At 40.7% G+C, this 22672-nt stretch overlaps 1 protein-coding gene across 2 annotated transcripts in view; it reads right to left on the bottom strand.

Moving 5' to 3' along the window:
- Nucleotides 1-1721: 1721 nt before the first annotated feature.
- The window catches only part of NUAK1 (NUAK family kinase 1), an 80699-nt gene continuing 59748 nt past the window's right edge, over nucleotides 1722-22672 (bottom strand). For both annotated transcript variants that reach the window (XM_069973930.1, XM_069973937.1), the window contains exons 4-7: nucleotides 19359-19424; nucleotides 7814-7933; nucleotides 7058-7190; nucleotides 1722-6928 (exon numbers count right to left, since the gene is read on the bottom strand). In XM_069973930.1, coding sequence (XP_069830031.1) covers nucleotides 5802-6928; nucleotides 7058-7190; nucleotides 7814-7933; nucleotides 19359-19424 — 1446 coding nt within the window. In that variant the 3' untranslated portion in view covers nucleotides 1722-5801. The remainder of the gene's footprint in view (nucleotides 6929-7057; nucleotides 7191-7813; nucleotides 7934-19358; nucleotides 19425-22672) is intronic.

The raw sequence follows: 22672 nt of genomic DNA, 5'->3' as shown, positions 1-22672 counted from the left end.
TTCTTTGGCTCTCCAACCAGTCACTGTATCTTCACAACAGCTGAATGGGAGAGCCAGAGAAGAGGAAGCAGGTCACTAGGTAAGTATGAGTTTAAAGTGGGGCTTCGTGAGGTCATAGTGTGGCACTATTTGGCCACAGTGGAGAATTTTAAAGTCACATTTGAACTATAAGGTCATAATGGATCATATTGTGAGTCATTGTGAGGTCACATTTTAGCAATATGATGTAACAGAAATTGTAAAGTCACAGTGGGGCATTATGATGTTATAGTGGGGCATTATGAGGGCACAGTGAGATATTGTGATTGCGTAGATGAGCATTTTGAAGGCAAAGTGGGCATTGTGAACTCACAATGGGACATTGTGATGGTACAGCTGAGCACTGTAAGGTCACTATGAGAAATTGTGAGGTTACAGTGGGTCATCATGATGTCACAGTGGGCTTTGTGAAGTCTCAATGGGCATTTTGAGGTCACTGTGGCATTCTCATGTCGTGGTGGAGCCTCATGTTGTGAAGTAAGAGTTGGACATTCTGATGTCCAAAGTGGGGCACTATGATGGCACATTGATGCATTGCTAGGTCACCGTGAGAAATTGATGTAACAGTGGGTACTGTCCAACCACAGTGAAGCTTTTTGAGAACATAGTGGAGTATTACGATGTCATACTGGGGCTCGTGAAGTCACACTGGGAAATTGTGAGGTCACAGTGAGATATTGTGATGTTAGAATGTGATACTTGCAGCATTGTGAAATCAAATTTAGACATTGTGATGTCAGTGGGGCATTGTGAGATCCCAGTGGGACAGTGTAAGGTTACATAAGGAAACCTTATGTCACAGTGGGGCAATTTGGTAATAGAGGGAAATTTTGAGGTCATATTGGGGTATTGTGATGTCACTGTGGAATTTTAAGTGGTCACAGTGGGGCACTGCCAGGTAACAGTGACTGGCATGAAGTAATTCATTGGGTTGGCCACAATGCTTATGTAAGCACTACAGTCTTAACTTTTATTTATAAGTAGTATCAGACCACTTGCCACAAAAAGAACTTGCCATTCAGTTTCTCATAGAAAGCAATGGCACTGGAACTTCTAAACTTCTATTATAGCCTACCTGTGCCAAGAAATGACAAATTATGCACTCTGACAGTTGTAGTAAATTGGAGCTCCAGGATGTATTTGAATATAATTTTCTTGAGTGTACACGATCTAATGATCAGAATTATTTTTGACATTCTCAACTGGCCCCTATCATTAATGACTTGTTTTCATCCACAAGTTTCCCTATGCTGGATCTTTTTCCCCAATCACACCATTCTTGGTATACTTTTTACACTGTTGCACGAGAAAAAAAAACTGAAGGTTGGCTGTGTATCAAACAATGGTCCAGGCTAGACTAGCACCGATGACCATGCCTCATCTAAGATGCCCCTTCCCTCTCTCAGGACTTCTTAGAAGATAAGAGAAAGAACTCCATGTCCCATTTCTCGCACAGGGTCCATATATACTCCATGAAATATATAATTGTAGTGTGAAACATGAACTAGTATCAGTGGCAAAATGCTTTAACATATATTGTCAATACCTTTTAACACTATTATACCTTTTTTGTACTTCATAGAAAATACCACACAATGAAAGAGCCAAAAACAGTAATCATGGTATTTTATTCAATACAAAAATCAGATAAAAATACCAACATTTATGTGGTTAACACTTCCTAGGCAACATTCTTGAGTACAAACTCAACTTTAATTAATAAACCAAAAATTGGCATAAAATTGCACCAATTAAATTATACCAAATATATTATACTTTTGAAAATGATTTAAGAGCAATAAATAAAAGGCAGAGTCAAATAAAAATCACAATTGCATTACAAATATATTAAATAAAAAAACAAATACTAGTAACAATGTGCAGTCAAGTTTTTTTCGTCTTCTAGGAATGAAAACATGCCAGTAAGTCCCTAAATAACATTTCCAGTTTGGCAATAAGCATTTCATTGCTGCTTATTCACATAATTGATATTTTAAAGTCCACTTACAAATAATAAAAGGCCTGGGCAAACACCGTCTGTACAGAGTACCAGTTCTTTGGTAGCATGCACTTTATAGAATTACATTAAACGAATACATTCATCTGGGAAATATGGCCTCTAGTTACGTCAAGCTGCACATACTATATAGTTTTTCCCCATGTATTCTATAAGTACTGTATATATAAAACCCTAGAGAAAGATAAGAGCATATAGAAATAGTGTCAGAATAATAATAAATACAAGTTATAGCTATCAAGGCAGACAAAACCTTTTATCTATGAATAAAATGTTCCATTGTTTTAAAGTCCATTGACAATAACTACAATAGCTGTCCCAAACTAGTGCAGTTTTCAAAATAGTAGTACTGTACTAATAACTCCAAGATTCTGTCATGTTAAAAAAGGGGGTTCTCTCATGAAGACCTTTTTTTAACTTAAGTTGGCCCAATTTTTTTTTATTCCCAATTAAGACGCAGGGGCATAGTAATATATTTTGGGGCCACCAAAGCAATAACCACTGTTTGTGAGCAGCTCTCTGTTGTGACTCATAAAGAAGGGTTCTGTACAGGGGACCCCCTCTATGATATTCACATGCCCTAAAAGAGGTCTTCATCAGACAACCCTTTAATGTAATGTATGTACTGTGTTAGAATTTCTACTCTTCTATTAAGCTGTCAAACACAAGAGTGACATAAACCATACAAAATAGCAAACATAATAAATACCACAATTATTAAGAATTACAGTGAATGGGCACAACATGCACCAAATACAAAAGTTATATCTCAATAATAAAATACTTAATCATTTGTAAACATGACTATGAAAAAATGTATTACTATATCTTATATTATTGATTAACAATAATGGTTCGTCATCCACCTGTTGTCCCTTGTTGTTGTGTAACACCTAATACCATAGATTTGAAACTAGTCTTTTGGTGAAGATAAAAAGTTACCAATAAAAAGGGGACATTCTCTACATCTAGAGGAAAGAAGGTCTCGACAACAACACAAAAGGAGTTTTTTTTACTGTAAAAGCAGTGAGCATGTTGAACTCTCTGTCAGAGGAAGCCATTATAGAAAATTCACTAAAGAGTTCAAAGGGGGCGACTTTCTTGAGATTACCAAATTTACAAGTTATAATTATTAGATATCTATAAGAGTAATCCATTCCGGTATTTAGAGTTGGCCAGAATTTTTTCAGTGAAAATGAGGGAAATTTACTTTAATGTGTTTTTTTCTTCCTCTGCATTAAAAACTATGTTACCATGTAAGAACAGTGGATACCAGTTGTTAGATTTACCATTTACTATGTTTTGAAAGAAAGAGCCCATATCTAGCATTCGTACTCATTGAGTACTGTAGCATTGAGATTGCTTGTTGTATCACGCTGACCTCTGACATCACAAGGTATGATCCAGCATAAACATTGGTAGTACACGTCACATATGCATCCTTATGGTGGCAGGGGCACCACAGTTTTCTTTTCTAATTTACTATATCATCAGCAGTTAATATACATGGCTTTACTAATATATATATATATATATATATATATATATATATATATATATTCAGCAAGATTTATAGGTATAGTTACACTTTTTAAGAATCCCCCAGTGCAACATATTGTAGTCATTTTTTCCATGGAAATAGTTACAAATGAATCTGTTCACATCTGTGCTAGCCTCCAGTGCTAGTTCCATTGGTTTTCTGTTCCTTTCTGAAGGCAGCAACAGCATTATTTGCAGTACTGTTCTTTGCCGGGGTTTGTTGCAAAATAAATCAGTGAAATCCATCAGGACTCTGATGTGAACAGATCCTTAGACTGACTAGTAAAAACAACCTAAGCTACGATGTACAAACCTCTACTTACTATACTTACGTCTCATCTACATAAACAATCCTCATTGGTATGTGCAATACAAGTTTCCACATATAGTTTGCCCAGGCCAGTCACACACCAAATGTGCATGTTTGGAGGAAATCCAGTCGACCACTGAACACTTTTATATTAGTTTTCCCTCACTTTCTTAAAACTGACACCTTTCATAGATCCATCTTAAATATCTTAAATCTTTAATCTTCCAATGTCTTTCATATACTTTCTACTTACTTATTTACTCCCATTTCTGAAAATACATCCCATTACCTTCCACATATGCAGCTTTTCAACTTACTATGATCCACTTCCATCAACGTTTTCTAAACCAACTGATTCCCGGTCACATATCCTACACTGAAGCCATAAATATTTCACATCTTCTATTTGCTGACAGTGAGAGTAAAGAAATTAGAACTGCATGCTTCACTGAGTATTTGCCAACAAAAATGGTCGTAATGGGTTCTTCATGTAAAATACATCTGGAAGTGTGTCTGAGCTTCAACTCAACCAAGAAGTGTGCCTCTTTCATTTTCAGCTATGCGCTCTTAAATTATATTTGGCATATGTTTGCAAATGTGCTTTAAATCCTAAAGAAAACATAATAGCAGGGAACACCCACATCAAAAGTGCTTGGGCACCTGTCAGTACATTTACACTTTTTTTTTCAAGAATCCCATAAATCCTGAAAAAAGACATGATTAAAAAAGGGAGGATTTGGCCTGTTGCTGATATAGTTTATACATTTACTGAAAATCTATAATAGGTTCTAGAAATCTACATATATAGATTTATGCACTCACTAAAAAGGCAACTACATTGTAAATGCCAGTGCTATCATGCTACACATTTAATTGTCCTAACATACCTAAAGGGGAACTCCGGTTAAGAAAGATTTATCCCTGTTCAATCCCCACATACTGTATAATCGACGGTTGTTTGTAATGGCTTTCTATTACATGAATTGGGCCATTTGTCTGCAGCACATCCTGATTCACAGCCTGGTTGGTGAAAATCCTCACTTCCTGGTCTACTCTGTCTCCACTCCTCTGTCCTTCCCCTCCCTTCTCAGACAGTGGTCACATGATCTCTGTCTCTTTTGTTGCAAGGCAAGCTGGCATCTCATCTGTAACCCCGCCCACCACTGACATCACACAGTGATCACATAGCAAAAATGGGGAAACAACAGCCTCTCCTGAGTAGTACAGGAAAGGAGACCCTATTGTTTCATCTCTTTCTCTAATCTATCTATATAGATTAATAGATAGATAGACAGAAAGATAGATATATACTGTGTTTACTGTGCAAAGCAGAAGCATATGAGCCAGTGGTGGGCGGATATTACAAGACAGGGGCGGGTACTTGGCAGTTGGTTCTGAGGTGCAGTGCATGCTGGGAGATGTAGTTTTCCTGGCCGGGTGCCACAATGCATTTTGAGTAAAACTGAAATCTTCGGGAAGTACTGGCTTAGTCTTCACTGATCATACAAGCAAGAGGGATTGTGGGAAAGTGTGTGTTCTGTTGTAAGGCAAGAGTACAGCCACAGCTCAGAGAGGAAAGCATGCAGAGATCAGATCCATGGGGGAGAAAAACAGTGCAGTGATGGAAATATGCACTCTTGCATATATGTATGGGAAACACATGTTATTTTACCAACTTTACTTAGTGATACAAGCCCTTTAACGTCAATCTTTCTACACAAGTAAGCATATTTATTCCTCCCACAGCTAAGCTGTTTTCCTCAGCCCACTTTTAATGTAAAGAAACAAAAGAACAGTTGTCCTATTGTTTTGTTGTGTTCCAACAGGATGTGACTTTCTAAACTATCACTGTCAGCAAAGTAACTTCCTCGCCATAAACACTTACTCTTTCGGCAACTACTTGAGCTTGTTGCAGATCTCTAAAGCTTTTTTGTAAACCTGAGTAACGTCATCCATATCTGTAAGTAGAGAAAAACTGCTGTCAGCAAAGCGATTGCGATAACGTTTCAGGTTCTGCGGCCGTGGACTTTTGGGAAGTCCTTCAAAATCCTTAATATAAAGAATATTTTCAGCTGAAACACAAGTACGTATTCGTTGTCTGTTTGCCCTCCCAGCTGTTAATTCAAGCAATTCAAAAGAGTCATTAGACAAAGCAATGTCATCGCTAATGACACTAGATGGACGACTGTAGCTTCGAGATAGACCTTCGACGGATGCAAGACCTTGCTCCATTGATTCCAGTGATGTTGTGGCAGGACCAGCCACTGAGGAGTCTGTGTTGCTATTAGAATATTTACTGTTGTGCTTTAAGATTCCTTTACGCCTGTATGATAGGCTGTGAGAAACTGTTCGCTTTGTTTCGTTACTTACTTGAGACGACTCGTTGCTCTCTGTACCATCATTGTCTAATAGTTCTGAAGACTCACTTCTTTCTGGCGATGAATAGTAGCCAGATTCCCTCTGCTGAGTCTTTTTTAAAATGCCTTTCTTTGGCATTGATGTAGACTGCTTTGAGATATATAACAATGGTTTCTCAGGTTCCCTAGTACTGTTAGAACATGTATTTGTGAGCAGTTTATCACTGTCAGGTTTACATGTTGGAGACAATATTGGGCTGATAATCCCTTCTATATGACCAGCACTGTGGCAGCGATGTTCACTGTTACTCCTCTTTTTTAAGATGCTCTTCGGCCTCTTTGATATCGTTGTTTCTTCTTGCAATGCCTGTGCAATGTCATTGTCCTTTTTGGATTTCTTCAAAGATCTCTGACGATCAAGAGATGCTTCAGATGGCTTTGAAAGGCACTTGGTTTTGTTTTCAGATTCGATCTGCCGGTTAGTGGAGCGATTATGCCAGTCAATGAACCTGGCAAGCAATGGAGATTCTGAGTCCCTTAGGACATCACAGTCACACACACTTGTCTTGTAGCTCCAGTTAACCCACCAATGATTTGCAATATCCTCAATGGTTGCTCGACGTTCGGGATTAACCATTAGCATCCATCTGATTAGTCCACGGGCATCTGTAAGGAATAATAATTTTTGCATGTTATTTACAATAATATTTATAATATAATAATATCTAGATCTTTTAGTTGCATCATTGTCATGCAGCACCTAATATCAGTATTTTGACTCCACCATACATTTACCTGATGGCTGGGTGGGTTCTCTATATTCTCCACTGCTTATTTGGCGAATTAAGTTTTTATGGTCAAACCCATCAAATGGCATGGTGCCGTAAACCAGAGTATAGAGGAGTACACCAAGTGCCCAACTGTCAACCTGAAAACAAAACACAAAAAAATTTAGAATACTTTGCTAACGAAAACAAAGCACCATGTTGGGAGACAGGGAGCAGCACGGATAGCCAAGCTTGCCACCTTACTCCACCTTAGCCCCAGCTTGGGCTGTCTTATCTATGACTAGATCATGCCTACAGCTATTCTGACATGCCCATGCTTGTGTCCTACACTCTGTAGAAAGCTTTCCCTGTTTTCTGACCCTTTGTTGTCATCTATTCTGCTTCCCCTTGTAATGAATAATAAATGATGACGTGCCTGACTATTGAGGAATTCAATTCAGTGTTCAATGAATTCTTTAAAAGCTCAATGAGGTCAACCTTCCCAATATCTCAAGCTTCCACCACTACTCAGTGACACTGCAAGCATCCCCATACACAGCCAAATCAGCATGTGTTCTCACTGGGGAGTGAAAAATAAGCCACTGCCAGACACCTCTGGTATGTGTTCACCTCTGGGGAGAATGGAAGGATGAGGCACCACCATTAAATATGTCCGACCTTTCTTTTCCTCAACATCACATCAGATTTTCATCCAGTCATGGTTAAGGTAATTGAATAATGCAAAATATTGCTAAAGCAATGCTAAATAGCAGGCACTCCTTACCTCAGGACCCCGATAGGGCTTTCCATTTACAATTTCTGGAGATGCATAAAGAGGACTGCCACAAAATGTCTGCAAAAATTTATCTTTTTGGTAGAGGTTTGACAGACCAAAATCTGCAATCTGCAAGAAAAGATAATATTAATGTTCACATTTTCCTTTGCCCTTATAGCAAAAGCAATCAAGTTTCTAATAGGTTCCCATAGATTCAAGTGGGATGTACATGTCTATACAGTGAAATGATGCATGTACTAAACAAACGCACACTCTATTACTAATACTAGACTGTCTGCATGGATACCTTAGGGCCACATATGCTCCACTTAGTATTTAACACTGATTAGAAAACTAAGCATACAAGCTGGATATTCAAGAAAAAAATAAGCATAAAAGAGTTCACACATTGTAAAAAAAAAACAGCTTTGAAAAGTATACAAAGCGGCCATTTTTAAAAATCTGAAAACGTGGGGTTATAATGAGTTAGTACAGGCTAATAAATATGTTAAGGTACGGAAGAGGTTAAAAAAAGTATTTAATTATGAGAGCAATTCCTTACTAATCGGCCTTCCTTCCTCTAAACTCTCTTCTCTCCAGTCCATTCTCAATGCAGCGGCCAGGCTCATCTCCCTGTCCAGCCACTATACCGATGCCTCCCCCTGTGCCAGTCATTACACTGGCTCCCTATTAAACACAGGATACAATACAAACTCCTGCTCACCCACAAGGCTCTCCACAGTGCTGCACCTCCCTATATCTCCTCCCTCATCTCTGTCTACCGTTCTACCCGTGCCTTATGCTCCTCTAACAACTTAAGACTAAGGGCCCTATTCCACTGGACGATTATCGTTCAGATTATCGTTAAATCGTTCGAATCTAAACGATAATCGTTCGGTTGAAATGCAGTTAACGATTAACGACCGAACGAGAAATCGTTGATCGCTTTATAAGACCTGGACCTATTTTTATCGTTGCTCGTTCGCAAATCGTTCGCGTTGAATAAGACATCGTTCGGTCGTTCGCAATAGATACGAATGCAATAGCGAATAAATAGCGAAGAAAAAACGATCGCAATTACGATCATAAGTAACGATTATCGTTCAATGGAAATGAGTGAACGTTTTCAGGTCTTTCGCAATAGTGGTCGTTTGCGATCGTTAATCGTTAATGATATGCAAACGATAATCGTCCAGTGGAATAGGGCCCTAACATCCACCTTAATCCGCACCTCTCACTCCCGTCTCCAGGACTTCATCCGAGCTGCACCAGTTCTATGGAATGCATTACCCAAGACTGTCAGGCTCACCTCCAATACACAAAGCTTCAAAAGTGCTTTCAAAACACATCTGTTCAAACAGGCTTAATATTATTATTATTATTATTATTATTATTATTCATGTTTAAGGAATTTCTTAAATTCCAAGACCTACACTTTTGGACTAATAAGGGTCTTACGTCTATTTACCAGTTGTTTAAGGATGGTAGTTTAATTAATTTTGATGAATGTAAATCTAATTTTGGTCTCACAAATATGCAAGTATTATGGTATGCACAGATCAAATGGGCTTTTAAGGACACACAAGATAGGGAGGTATGGCACTATGAATCTCACTTCTCTTTTGAGTATCTGAGTATCTGAGAGACCCTCCACAGGGCAAAAAGATTCTTTCCTGTATCTATAAAAATCTTGTTCAGGCTTGGAGAAATCCTTTTATAGAGAAGGTAAGGCGTAAGTGGGAATTGAGAATTGGATTGGAGATTACCCAAGACAGGTGGGAGCTAGCTTTGCATAATAACAGACAAATGGCGGGAGATTTATCAAACATGGTGTAAAGTGAAACTGGCTCAGTTGCCCCTAGCAACCAATCAGATTCCACCTTTCATTCCTCACTCATTGGAAAATGAAAGGTGGAAGCTGATTGGTTGCTAGGGGCAACTGACCCAGTTTCACTTTGCACCATGTTTGATAAATTTCCCCCTTCATTTTAAAATGTACCTATGAAACTATGCATATATAGTTAAAAAATGATGGACAAAATGTGGAAGTGATTATGTTTGAGGGTACAAACACACTGGGCGGATCCACAGCGAGTTTCTCGCGGCGAATTCACAGCGAGACCCGCTGCGGATCCCTGCCCAGTACACTCATGGCCAGACAAACTCGCAGCGGGATGTCCATCCCGCTGTAAGTATGTCCGCAGCCTGCCCCGTTAACCCCCCAGCCGCCGAAGCATATACATTAGGGATGAGCGAACCGGCCGAGGTTTGGGTTCGTATGAACCTGAACTCTCGGCTTCTGATTCCCGCTGTCTGCCCGCTCCGTGAAGAGGGTGGATACAGCCTGGGGACCGCCTAGAAAACTGGGATACAGCCTGGTCTCCGCTCCGGCTTGCTTCGGGGTTCCCGTTGTCTTCACGTCCCGCTCAGCCAATCAGTGCGCTGCGGCGGGGCAGCGCACTGATTGGCTGAGCGGGATCTGCCAGTAACCCCTGAAGCAAGCCAGAGTGGGAACAGGTGAAGTATAGGCTCTGGCTTCCGGGGGGTTAACGGGGCAGGCTGCAGAAATACTCACAGCGGGAGAAACTTGCTGCGGATCCGCCCAGTGTGTTTGTACCCTTTGCAGACAATTAAACTGTCTACTACTGGTTTTGGATTAGATAATTATTTTTCAAATAATATACATATCCATACAACATAACATTAAAAATAATAACATTTATTTAAGGGTACAAACCCACTTGCCCGATCTGCAGCGAGTCTCCATGCTGCGTTTTTGCAGAGAGACTCGCTGCAGATCCCAGCCCTATACTTTCATTAGCAGAGAAACTCGCAGCAGGGATGTACATCCCTGCTGCGATTTTGTCTGCAGCCCTCCCCATTAACCCCCTAGCCGCCGGACATTATACATTACCGGGTCCCCGTTCCTGCTTGCTTCGGGGCTCCCGGTGTCTTCACGGCCCGCCCAGCCAATCAGTGCGCTGCGGCAGGGCAGCGCACTGATTGGCCGGGCAGAACGTTCCGGGAGCCGCCGAAGCAAGCAGGGACCTGGTAATGTATATCCTGCCTGCCCCCCCTGCAGCCCCGATCGCCCCCGGCCGCATGATCGCCCCCCACACCCCCCGGCCGCACGATCGCTCCCCGCTTCGGGGTTCCCGTTGTCTTCACGTCCCGCTCAGCACGGGCTGCGGGGGGGGCGAACGTGCGGCCGGGGGGTGTGGGGGGCGATCGTGCGGCCGGGGGGTGCGGGGGGCGATCATGCGGCCGGGGGCTGGGGGCGATCGGGGCTGCAGGGGGGGCGGGCGGGATATACATTACCAGGTCCCCGCTCCTGTTTGCTTCGGCGGCTCCCGGCACGTTCTGCCCAGCCAATCAGTGCGCTGCCCTGCCGCAGCGCACTGATTGGCCGGGCGGGCCGTGAAGACACCAGGAGCCCCGAAGCAAGCAGGAATGGGGAACCGGTAATGTATAATGTCCGGCGGCTAGGGGGTTAATGGTGAGGGCTGCAGACAAAATCGCAGCAGGGATGTACATCCCTGCTGCGAGTTTCTCTGCTAATTAAAGTATAGGGCTGGGATCTGCAGCGAATCTCGCTGCAAAAACGCAGCATGGAGACTCGCTGCAGATCCGGCAAGTGGGTTTGAACCCTAAAAAAAATGCAAAACTAAAGGCCTTCTGGTCTGATCTAAAATCTAATTTTTAGTTGCAAACACACAGATGAAGCCTTTTATTTCCCTTTATTTCTCTTATCAGTTCTCACTGGCTGCCTTGCAGGAAGTTACTCTTAAGCCTTTAGACGTGTGTCCTGCCAGTCAAGAAGAAAATAATAAAACATTTACACTACTAATGAATCTATGCAAGTCCCTAACCTTTGTCCTGGCTCTCAATATCCAAGCATTTTCCCTTAAAACTGCACTCTATCCTTTCCTTAAAATAACACATAGCTCCTAATGGCATGGAATGTATGAAACATGAAATGCAAGGCATAATATATTTGTTTTCTCATGAAGGAGCGGTTTCTGCAGCCATGTTTTCATTATGGCTATTCAGGAAAAAAAAGTATTTACATTAAAGTCCACTCCCATCCTCACAGACTGATGCTTATCAGCTTTTCCCATTAAACTTGTCAGCCTCCTTCAAACAAGATTAATAGGATTTCAGATTACTTAAAGGTCTTGGCACTTAAAGCCCAGCAATTTAGTTATTTAAAAGAGGCGAAAATATGAGAAAGATTTAAGAGAAATACTCTGTGTTTAAGTCTATTTTTGGAAATCTGCAGCTGTACATTGGTATTTCGCAACAAGGTGGCAAACTACTGGCAGAGAGCATGACGAATACTTTCTCAACTAATGCATTGTGGCCATCACAATAGGATATGGTTGCAGTTTAAGGCTATGTTCACACAAGGTAAGTTTTGTATTAATCACGCTCCGCACAAGCTCGACAGGTCACACAATGGAGAGTGCGGCTCCGCACAAGGATGTGCCCGCATCCCAATTCAATAGAATTCAAGTTTATCCGGTCGGTGCTGCAGACGTTTTCCCACTCCTTGGCTAATCACTAACACTTTTAGACCGGGTGCAAACATCGTAAGACACTGGACGTTCTGTGACCCAGGCGTGTCAAAAACGTCCGGTGTCACTGAAGTTTATCCCGGCCGGAACTGTAGCACCAGCCGGATAAACTTCATTTTTATTGCATTAGCACACGGATGCGCCTGCATCCCAATTAACTATTGCCCATTGAACACAATGGAAAGTGTGTAGCCTTACACAGGCTGACTATTGGCTGAAGGTACATTTCTAGCAAGGCTACTCGATGAAAATCGGCCCTCATAAGAGAGGCTTATATCAGCCTATAGAATCTTCTAACCTGCTGTTAGTTTCCTTTTGATGACTTACATATGGTATTTTTCACAGTTTTCTCCTCTAGACCTTTGATCTTTAATAATCAGTTTTCCCTGAGCTTATTTCTCAGGCCCCTATTACACGGGGCGACTGTGAGGAGCAAATGAGCGCTGTCAGCGCTCGTTTGCTCCTCATTTCCCGCTTGCTGCTGTGTGGGAGCTGGGGGGGGGGGGGGTTGCAGGGAGCTGCGGGGAGCTGCCCGGGTAATCGCTAGATCGTCCAGGCAGCCCATAGCATTTAACAGCGGTCTGCTGCTGCCGGTCCTATTTCACGGAGTAATGACAGCAGATCGTTGCTATATGAGTCGTTTGTCTTTCAACATGTTGAAAGACAAACGACTGCAACGATTAGACGACATCGTTCATGTCGGCTGATCGTTGCCTTCTATTACACGGAACAATTATCAGCCGAATACAGACAATAGTCGTTCCATGTAATAGGGCCTTCACTCTTCCTCTTCCTCTCTCTCCCCTCTCCATTCTAGCATACAACCTGATCACTCAGAGAGTGATATCTCTATCTATACAGTGGCTTTTATTTTAGCAGTAAACTGACTGAAATAATATATGCATATTAGAAAAAAGCTGTACAATTGATGTATGCAAATTTTATTTAATACTGCAATGCCCTGTGAAGTCTGAAAAAAAAACATTACTTCGGATTTAACACATGCCATTATATTATATGTTTTCCTTAAATTTCGCTAATAACAGCATGGGTAAAGTGGGATGGCTTAGAATATACAGAATATAACAGAAATAAATCATGCAATATTAGGGTCCATTTACACAGAAAGATTATCTGACATTATCTGCCAAAGATTTGAAGCCAAAGCCAGGAACAGACTATAAACAGAGATCAGGTCGTAAAGGAAAGCCTGAGATTTTTTCCTCTTCTCAAATCCATTCCTGGCTTTGGCTTCAAATCTTTGGCAGAAAATCTGTCAGATAATCTTTCTGTGTAAATGGACCCTAAGTCTACTAATTTAAGTGGGCTTCTATTACGGCAGTGTGCATACAAGTTTTCATTCTCTTTTTCTCATGGGCTCCATTAATATTTTAATGACATAAGACTGTAAGGTACATTCCCTTAATTCTGTTAGTATCTTGGCTATATTAGTACAACAATGTTATTTGAAAAATGCAATTAGGATTAATTATTACAAACTGTTCTTGCATGTTCACCATTCACTGACTATACACGGAGCAGTTGTTTTCTTACCCTTTCACAGTGGTTGACTTGACCTTGAGTCACATACATACAACTATGCAGAGTCCAAACTATTATACTACTTTTGTCATTTCTGACATTTACAACAATATGGTATTCTGCGTGCACTAGTCAGAAATGCTCTCATTCTGAGTTTTTGCTAATTGAATTGTAAGTTATGTTTCTTATGTTTATAAGAAAGTCATATGTAAAATTCTTTATGTCTATAAAAAATGAACTAATGTAATGAAATGCCTGTAGAACAGCAATGCGGAAATGACACACTGCCCATCCTTGACCATACTCATAAAATAACTCTCTCTATGTCCCCATAAACATGCTTGCTTGGCACTGCCAAGCGTGCACAAGTATTTAATAGGGATGGGGCGCTACTGCCAGATACCATGCCTGATTCTTCTCTTCCCTGACAAATTCTGCCAGGGTAGAGTTAGGAAGCCCCCATACACATTAGATGGCCACCCCGGCAGGTTTGGACAGTACATTTTTAATGTTGTTCTGTCTGGCAATATATATGTTAAATGAAACAACAACAATAACAACAACTTTCTTGCATAAAGGTTATTTGGTCACAAGCAACCGTCAGGGTAGCTTCACACATACCCAATCTGCAGCGGATTTCACGCCGCGAGTTTGCAGCTGCCTGTAAGTGACCCGGCCCCTTTAACCCCTGCATCCCGCCACACACAGCCCCAGCCCGCAGCATACATTACCTGCTCGACGCCGAGGCTGTGTGTGAGGCTCCCGGCTGCCCTCATTCCCCATCAGCCAATCAGTGCACAATGAAAATTCCGCTGTGGATATGTAACCCATAGACCTTCACACTACATTGATCCCTAGTGTGAAATCTGCTGCGGATCCGGTACGTGTGAAGGCACCCTAAGGGTACAAACCCACACACCGTATACGCAGCAGATACGCAAGAAATACGCAGCAGATTTGATGGTTTAGATTTGATGCTGTGTTCAGTTATTTAGATCTAATCTGCTGCGTATTTGTTGCATATTTGCTGCGTATCACAGCAGTAAATACGCTGCGTATACGGTGTGTGGGTTTATACCCTAAGGCAATAATTTTAAACAAGGTGGACTTCTTTCTAGACAAGGATGTTCAATTATTGTAAACAAACAATGCTATGTTGTTAAATTTCAAAGTAAAAATGATTGTTTGGTTAAAATCATCTGTTTTAAACAATCTTAGACTAAAGGTCTCCATAGACCTTAGACTTATACCACGCGACTGGTTCAGCTGTCAATCTAGGGTGTATGAGACTGTCACAAATGACCACTGGAAGATGATGTTGGTGGTGATAGGCCAGCTTAACAAAGGCTGAAAGAAAGACTCTACCATCCTAAGGGTGCTCCTAGTCGGCCCGATATGCTGGGTAAGCTAGTGCCAATCTGCTAGATTAGCACTCACCTATAGAACCTAACACCCGGTTTAGTTATCATGCAGCAGGGGCTTCACAGGGATATTCCAGCATGGAAAGAAAATAATAAAAGATGTTGCTTACCTGTCCATGCTCCCTTGGTGTGCTCCTGGCTTGTTTCTGCCCTCATCGCTCAGCGCAGCCACCTCCAATACTTGCAAACCTGTTTCTGAAGTGACAGCCTGCTTAACCAATCACTGGCCATGGTGCTGTCCCGCTTTGTTCAGTGATTGGCTGAGTGGCCTATCACTGCAGAGACAGTTTGGAAGCTTTGGAGGCAGCTGCGGTGAGCAGAGAACGCAGAAACAAACCAGGAAGACACCGGGGGGAATGTGAACCAGTAAGCAACCTCTTTATTAGTTTCTATACCCTTACATCAGCTGCCAGCCAGGCATCACCTATTACACAGAGCAATGTTTGACAATATCTTCCAAAATCGGCCTGATTTGGCAGAAAATCGCTCTGTTCTAGACAAGAGTACGAGAGTTCTAGACAATTCTACCCTACCTCTATACGATACGAGAGATAGCAAGTGTAACACATTTTGGGAACAAACTGGAGGTGGAACAAGGAGGAAGTGGCCAGCTGGGTTCTGTACATGCTAGATAATTGTTCTGTACCTCTACACATAACACTATACATTACATAACAGATAACAAATGTACGGTAACTAGATTTGGAAATAAACTGGAGGTGGGATTAGAAGGAAGAGATGATGTGGTACTGTACGTGCTAGTTATCCAAGTAGTGTGGGTGGTACTTTTGTACTTGGCTGCTGGCATGGGAGTGTGAGTTTCATGATAAACACAACATGTTTCTACAGGATTACATTATATATCGTTGCCAGTATTGAACTTTTGCTTTTGACTGATATATAGGTAAAATGTAATACTTGCTATTAAACAGAATGAGCAATAGATTATAAATATAATGTAATCATGTGATCGCTTAATAATAATAGCATATACAAACAAGTACATGTACTGGACATGTTCATGTATTGCACTATACAGCACCTGGCCTCATATGAGTCAGGACCTGTACTGTCTCATAATAACCTTTAATAGGGGAGATTGGTATCAAGTTCTATGCAAAAGCTAGACAAGCCTTATTTTTAAATTTATTAGAATTTTCTAACATATTTTTGCAAGGAGCAACCAATCCAATTAAAGTGGTCACTTTCTTTTGCAGCCTCTAATGTTAAATAGAACTAGTCCACTACTTATAAATATGCTTAGCCGAGCATAAAATACTTACACTGTGCTTGTTATGTGTCACCCATGCAATAACAAATCTTGGATTTTGTAGTATGCACACACTTACAAAATACATACACATATATGTACACCGACACATATATACTTTGCCATAACATAGCCAAATACATACTTTGGCTATGTTCCCACTTCTGTAAAATATTGGGTAAAGGCAGCCATCTTGCTAAACATGTGCACACATACTTGTAGACATAGGTGTTTATTAGAGATGAGCGAACCGGGTTCGGGTTTGAGTCGATCCGAACCCGAACGTTCGGTATTTGATTAGTGGCGGCTGCTGAACTTGGATAAAGCTCAAAGGTTGTCTGGAAAACATGGATACAGCCAATGACTATATCCATGATTTCCACATAGCCTTAGGGCTTTATCCAAGTTCAGCAGCCACCGCTAATCAAATGCCGAAAGTTCGGGTTCGGATCGACTCGAGCATGCTCAAGGTTCGCTCATCTCTAGTGTTTATCTGCATGTTATAATGTTCACAATAAGAAACACAAATCCATACATTTAAAGATAAAAAAATATTGAACATAGCTTACAATTGCACATTGTCTTTTTTTCATATGTAGGTTTATTCCAGTTTTCTTTTTTGTCACATTTGTGCATAAAATTGGTATAGTACATTGCATTTTGTATCAGAAATATTCTTGACTACTACTACTACATGTTGTAAGATGTGGTGCTGCACACAGGTATCAAATGCTGTCAGATTGCGGTGCCAAGGGCCTACCAGTGAGACTGATTTTGGGGACCTACCCCAGAGTGAACCAAAATATTACTTACAGGTTCAAGCACATAAGGGCATGCTCTTACCACATTTGACTGAATGGGCACAGTGGCAATGAGCTTGCGATCACATGACGCAATGTTAAGTCACAATGTGCTAAAAATTGATGTCATACAGACATGCCAAAGGTTTGGACACACACCAATCATATAGCTGAGAGAATGGCATGCTTACTGTGTTCCCTCCAAGCTCTGTTTATGTGACTGAGACAGACTTCTATAGAAAGTGTTTCGTACTGTTTTCTATTACACACTCTCCAGAATAGGGAGAGCCAGTGCTCAGGCACATGCTTGTACCCCTCTTCCAATAAACAAAATGACACGATTAAACAATATTTAGTATTTTCTTGAAGTATGTTACATTTAAAAAAATGCAATTTCAAAAACAACAGGAACAATTTAGACCCAGGAGTGCTAACACATTAGAGGGGCTCTGTCTTCATGTCTGGCATGGACGCTCCTGAAATCCGTATGTCCTGTGCGGCAGAGACCTCTATTGCAGCTGGGAGCCCAGTAGCTGGTGTAGTCACATAGTTAGCACCACTATGTCAGCACAGGACACATGGAATTCAGGAGCGTCCATGCCAGACGTGAAGATTGAGCCCCTCTAATGTGTTGGCACTCGTGGGTGTTGATCATTTGATACAAAGGTCTGAATTGTTCCTGTTTGTGAAATTGCATTTTTTGAGATTTAATACACTTCAAGAAAATACTAAATATTGTTTAATCGTGTCATTTCGTTTATTGGAATTTTGGACATTCAGGAGTAGGCGACTCGGTTTAGTGAAACGAAACACCCCAAGTATACGGTATACTGAACTTTGTTTACATGCTTGTACCACATCTTTCAAGCAATCAGTGAAGGTGTGAACACCCAGATACCCAAGGATCAAAACTTTGGACCTGTCTCTATGACATGTCGAAAGTAGGTTGAAGTAAAAGGTACATTTTATTGTTGCAGTCATTTTTTTTTTCTATTGACAGAGCCATATAGGGTCTTATTTTTTGCTAGTTTGGATGCAATCTTTGATTTTGCCATATAATGTATGAAGTATCACTTAGGTCAAAAACACACCTTCAGCAAGGCTGAAAGAAGAATGTATCACTGTAAGTAAACGAGGGGGCCCAGGGCCTACCACAATGATGACCCGGGACACAAGTGGCAGGATGACTTGTCCTGTTAATCCCACAGTGTGACTGTGTTAAAACTAAAGAGCCCACTGGGGGAATCAGTAGATTCCTTTGCTTCTCTGTGAATAAGTCCGTAAACTGTACATGGTGTGGTTGCTGGTATATAATAGGGCAGTGCAGGGAGTCCTTGTGCCACCATAAAGTATCTGGTCATCAGATTTTACACATGCAAAAGGAAAAAAATCTGAATCTGAATATAAAATCTTCTAATATATTGGTGAAAGGACATATTGGGGGCTATACAAGCATCTCCTCCTCTGACATATCAGTAGATACAAAAAATGTACAACCCTTAGAAGACTCTTTAATTTGTTAAAATTTGTCTTCTGCTCAGGCTTGCAAAATTGAGCCATCGCTAGTTAGAAAAAGCCCTTTAGTAAAGTTTAGTACTTTGGCAATGCATCTACATGTAAAGTGGTTGGAATTACATTTGTCAGTATATTGGTACAGAAATATATACAACCATGGCAGGACTTAGAAGTCTCTAGTAAGAACTAATAAATAACAACATGAACTTTGAATAAAGTTTTACATAACATTTTTGACTGGTGCATATTCTGCTTCAAACTGTCTATTAGTGAATAGATACGAATGGGTACAACTCCATCATTGAGATTGACAATCTTGACACATAAGAATCCACTATTAGTTAAAAATATAAAAATATTCAAAAAAGGAAGAGATAGATTGGTATTTAATTAAGATCATAACATTACACTACAGAAATAATTCACCCTTACCTTAATGTTACCATTTTCATCCAGAAGTATGTTTTCCAGCTTGAGATCCCTGTGCACAACACCATTCTGGATAGATGAAAAAATATATGGAATATTATATAGAAATAATGGTTTTATAATATTCATTGAACAAGACTTTATCGCTATGCCTTTACCAACATAAAGATTAACAGCAGGCTATCTATTAGTCACTTGCTATGCGGTTAAGACAAGAATGAGTGGAATCCATCCTCCTACAAAGTATATGAAACAACAGAAGATTCTTCTGGTACCTTGTTTCAACTCCCCTAGTCTGTTGTGTGCAGGAGTAATATAATCTGCATCTTAGTGCCAAGATCTGGAAGTGCAAGTCTAATTCCATTTGGGTGCCTTTCATATATTCAGTAAACATTTCATAAAGATATGCTTTGATTACAGAGGAAAAATGTGTTATAGCTGTGGGTTAGGCTTATCCAAGCTTCAACATTTTTAGTTGGCACTTAAGAATCTTAGCACTGCAAGGAGAAGTATCTTGTTGTGTTTAGTCTGTGAGCTAGACAGCAGGAAGGATATTCTATTAAAAGAATAGCAGAAATGTAGTCATATAAACTTCATGCAATGAAACAAATACAATTCTGTCACTAGTGCACTGGAAGCACTGGAAATGCAATATATTGAATGATCGTCAGGGACTAATTTCAGCAAAAAGATGCATTTATGATATTTTATTAAACATATTAAATTTCCAGTGCACTGAAAAAATGGTATGCTTTAGCTCTTCCATCATCCCTAACCAAGAATTTTATGGAAAATTTGGACTCTTACTTGTCTTTTATCTAGTAGTTACATAAGATGTATGAACAGTTGTATGCCTTCTCATTTGAAATGTGGAAAGTTAGCACAATTACATGTCACATGATACAGTACGTTAGAATGTTTGGTCAGTGGACCTTTCTCAACATAGTATACATACTGGTAAGTATGGTGCCAAAGTGTTTTGACTTCTGGACCCCGCAATGGTATGTTCCACTTTCCAGTATGTATACCATGTTGAGAAAGGTTCACCGACCAAAACGTCCAGCACAGTTGGTATATAAATACTGTGTGCAAGTCTGTGGATGCAACTACATTGCAAATGATAATTGTATGATCTTATGAAGACAGATTATAGAAATGTACTAACTTTCTATACAAATTTCTCAGCAAATCTCCCCCAAACTGTTGAGGTGTTTTAGATGACAATAACTGATGGCTGAAACACAGTTTGTAACTACTGTGTTCAACAGGTCCCTTACATAAACCTTCCCAGGCACTCAGTGTACCGATGTGCCAAATTTGGGGTCAAGCACTTGATGCTTTTGGATGCCTATAGAGGACAGACAAACATTCAAATTTTTTACATAGATATTGTAATAAGTAGATTTACATTCTGCCCCAAATTATGATATTATTGTACTTACACTTATTTAAAAAGAAAAATACTCGAGGCACCAGATATTCCAGAAATATTGCAGGTGTAGCACTACCCGCAGTGTCTTTTAATAGCTTTACTATGACTGGTAAGAGTGCCAGGTGGAATTGCATGTCTTGCTTCCCCCTTTAGCTAGCTCTCCAACCCAAGGATCCTCTGGATACCCAGTGTAAAAAAAGAGAGCAAAACACAAGACTAAAGGCAATATTACACAGCAGGATGTGAGGAGGAAGTGAGCACCGACCTGTCAGGTCAGCACTCACCTCCTCCTCCTCCCTCTCCACATGCTGGCTGTGCAATTAAATGCATAGACAGCTTATCTGACCTATTACAGTAAATGATTATCTTCCTGAACAGCCAGTAATTGGCCAATAATCATTTGGTGTAATAGGGCCTTAAGGCTATGTTCTCACACAGTAGTTTCGTCAGTATTTGGTTCATATTATAGTCAGTATTTTTAGCCAAAACCAGGAGTTGAACTGAACCTTTTTCCTGTGTTTTGGACCCACTCCTGGTTTGGTCAAAAGTACTGACAAAATGAGAACAAAAAAAGGCCCCAAAGTAAGGGCCCTATTACAGCAAAAGAAGTCCGATAGATTATCTTTTTTCAGCCAAAGTCAGGAACTGACTTTAAACAGAGAACAGGTCATAAACATAAGACTGAGATTTCTCCTCTTTACAAATCCATTCCTGGCACCTGGCTTTCTGTAAGATAATCTGTCAGACATCTTTTGGTGTAATAGGGCCTTAAGGCTCAAAAGACTGTGAGTGCACACAGCCTAAGGCCATGTTCCCACAGCGTGAGACATTGGCCGGGTCACGGAACGGCCAGTGTCATAGAAGGACGTTCTTCACTGCTGCTGAATTCGGATGCGGACGCATCAGTGTGTGCCCACAACCGAATTCCCCACTGCACACAATGGAATAAGCAAAAAGGAAATTTCATGTATTTAAACTTTTGTAAAGAAAAGAAACATCACCTCACCAGTTGGCGGCAATCCTTAGTGCTGCGGATCCACACCTGGCTAGTGTGCGTTGTGTACATCCAACAAAGACTAGTGATCCAGCACGTAACAAAGAAATATGCCTTTATTCCAAAATTGCAAGTGATAACAAATGAACCACCATGTGCAGGGAGCCCACAGAGATTAGATTGTTTCGAGCGCATGCGCACTCTTGCAAGAGTGAGTAAGAGTGCGCATGTGCTCAAAACGTGTCTGATCTCTGTGGGGTCCCTGCACTATGGTGGTTCATTTGTTATCACTTGCAATTTTGGAATAAAGGCATATTTCTTCGTTACGAGCTGGATGACTAGTCTTTGTTGAATTTAAACTTTTGACATGGCATTCCTGCCTGGTTGCAACTCATTCAGTCCATACACTAAAACGGAGCGATTGAGTTGGACCAGGTGGATGGACAGGGAGCGGAGGGTGCTGTCATGTGCTTTACCTGTATCTATCTAGCAATCGCATCGGTTCTCAGGACTTAGACCTGATGCAATCTAAACTTTAATATGTCTGGATGACATGTCAAAAGTTTTAATAAATGACAGTACCACGTTAAGTTATTAAACCATGTCTGTTTGGGCCAATTCACACATCTATAGTCCAGCCTGTAGCCATGGACTCGCAACTATGGACAGGACTATGAATGTGCATCTGTAACCAACCCATTTATTTGGTGGATCCATTATACGGGCCATATAACAGCCTTCCTGCTTTTTTGCGGCCCCAACACAGATCCATAACAGGTAAGGATGTGTGTACGTAGAAAACAATGAACCCTTATACTTTTGTCATTTGCGGGTCTGCAAATAAGGAAGCAATAAACAGATCTGTGCATATGTTTAGGCTTATTCACATTA

Source organism: Dendropsophus ebraccatus, chromosome 1 (genome assembly GCF_027789765.1).
Source record: "Dendropsophus ebraccatus isolate aDenEbr1 chromosome 1, aDenEbr1.pat, whole genome shotgun sequence".
Classification (NCBI taxonomy): domain Eukaryota; kingdom Metazoa; phylum Chordata; class Amphibia; order Anura; family Hylidae; genus Dendropsophus; species Dendropsophus ebraccatus.
The sequence above is the reverse complement of the archived record's forward strand: the minus strand, read 5'-3'. Positions and strand labels throughout refer to the sequence as shown.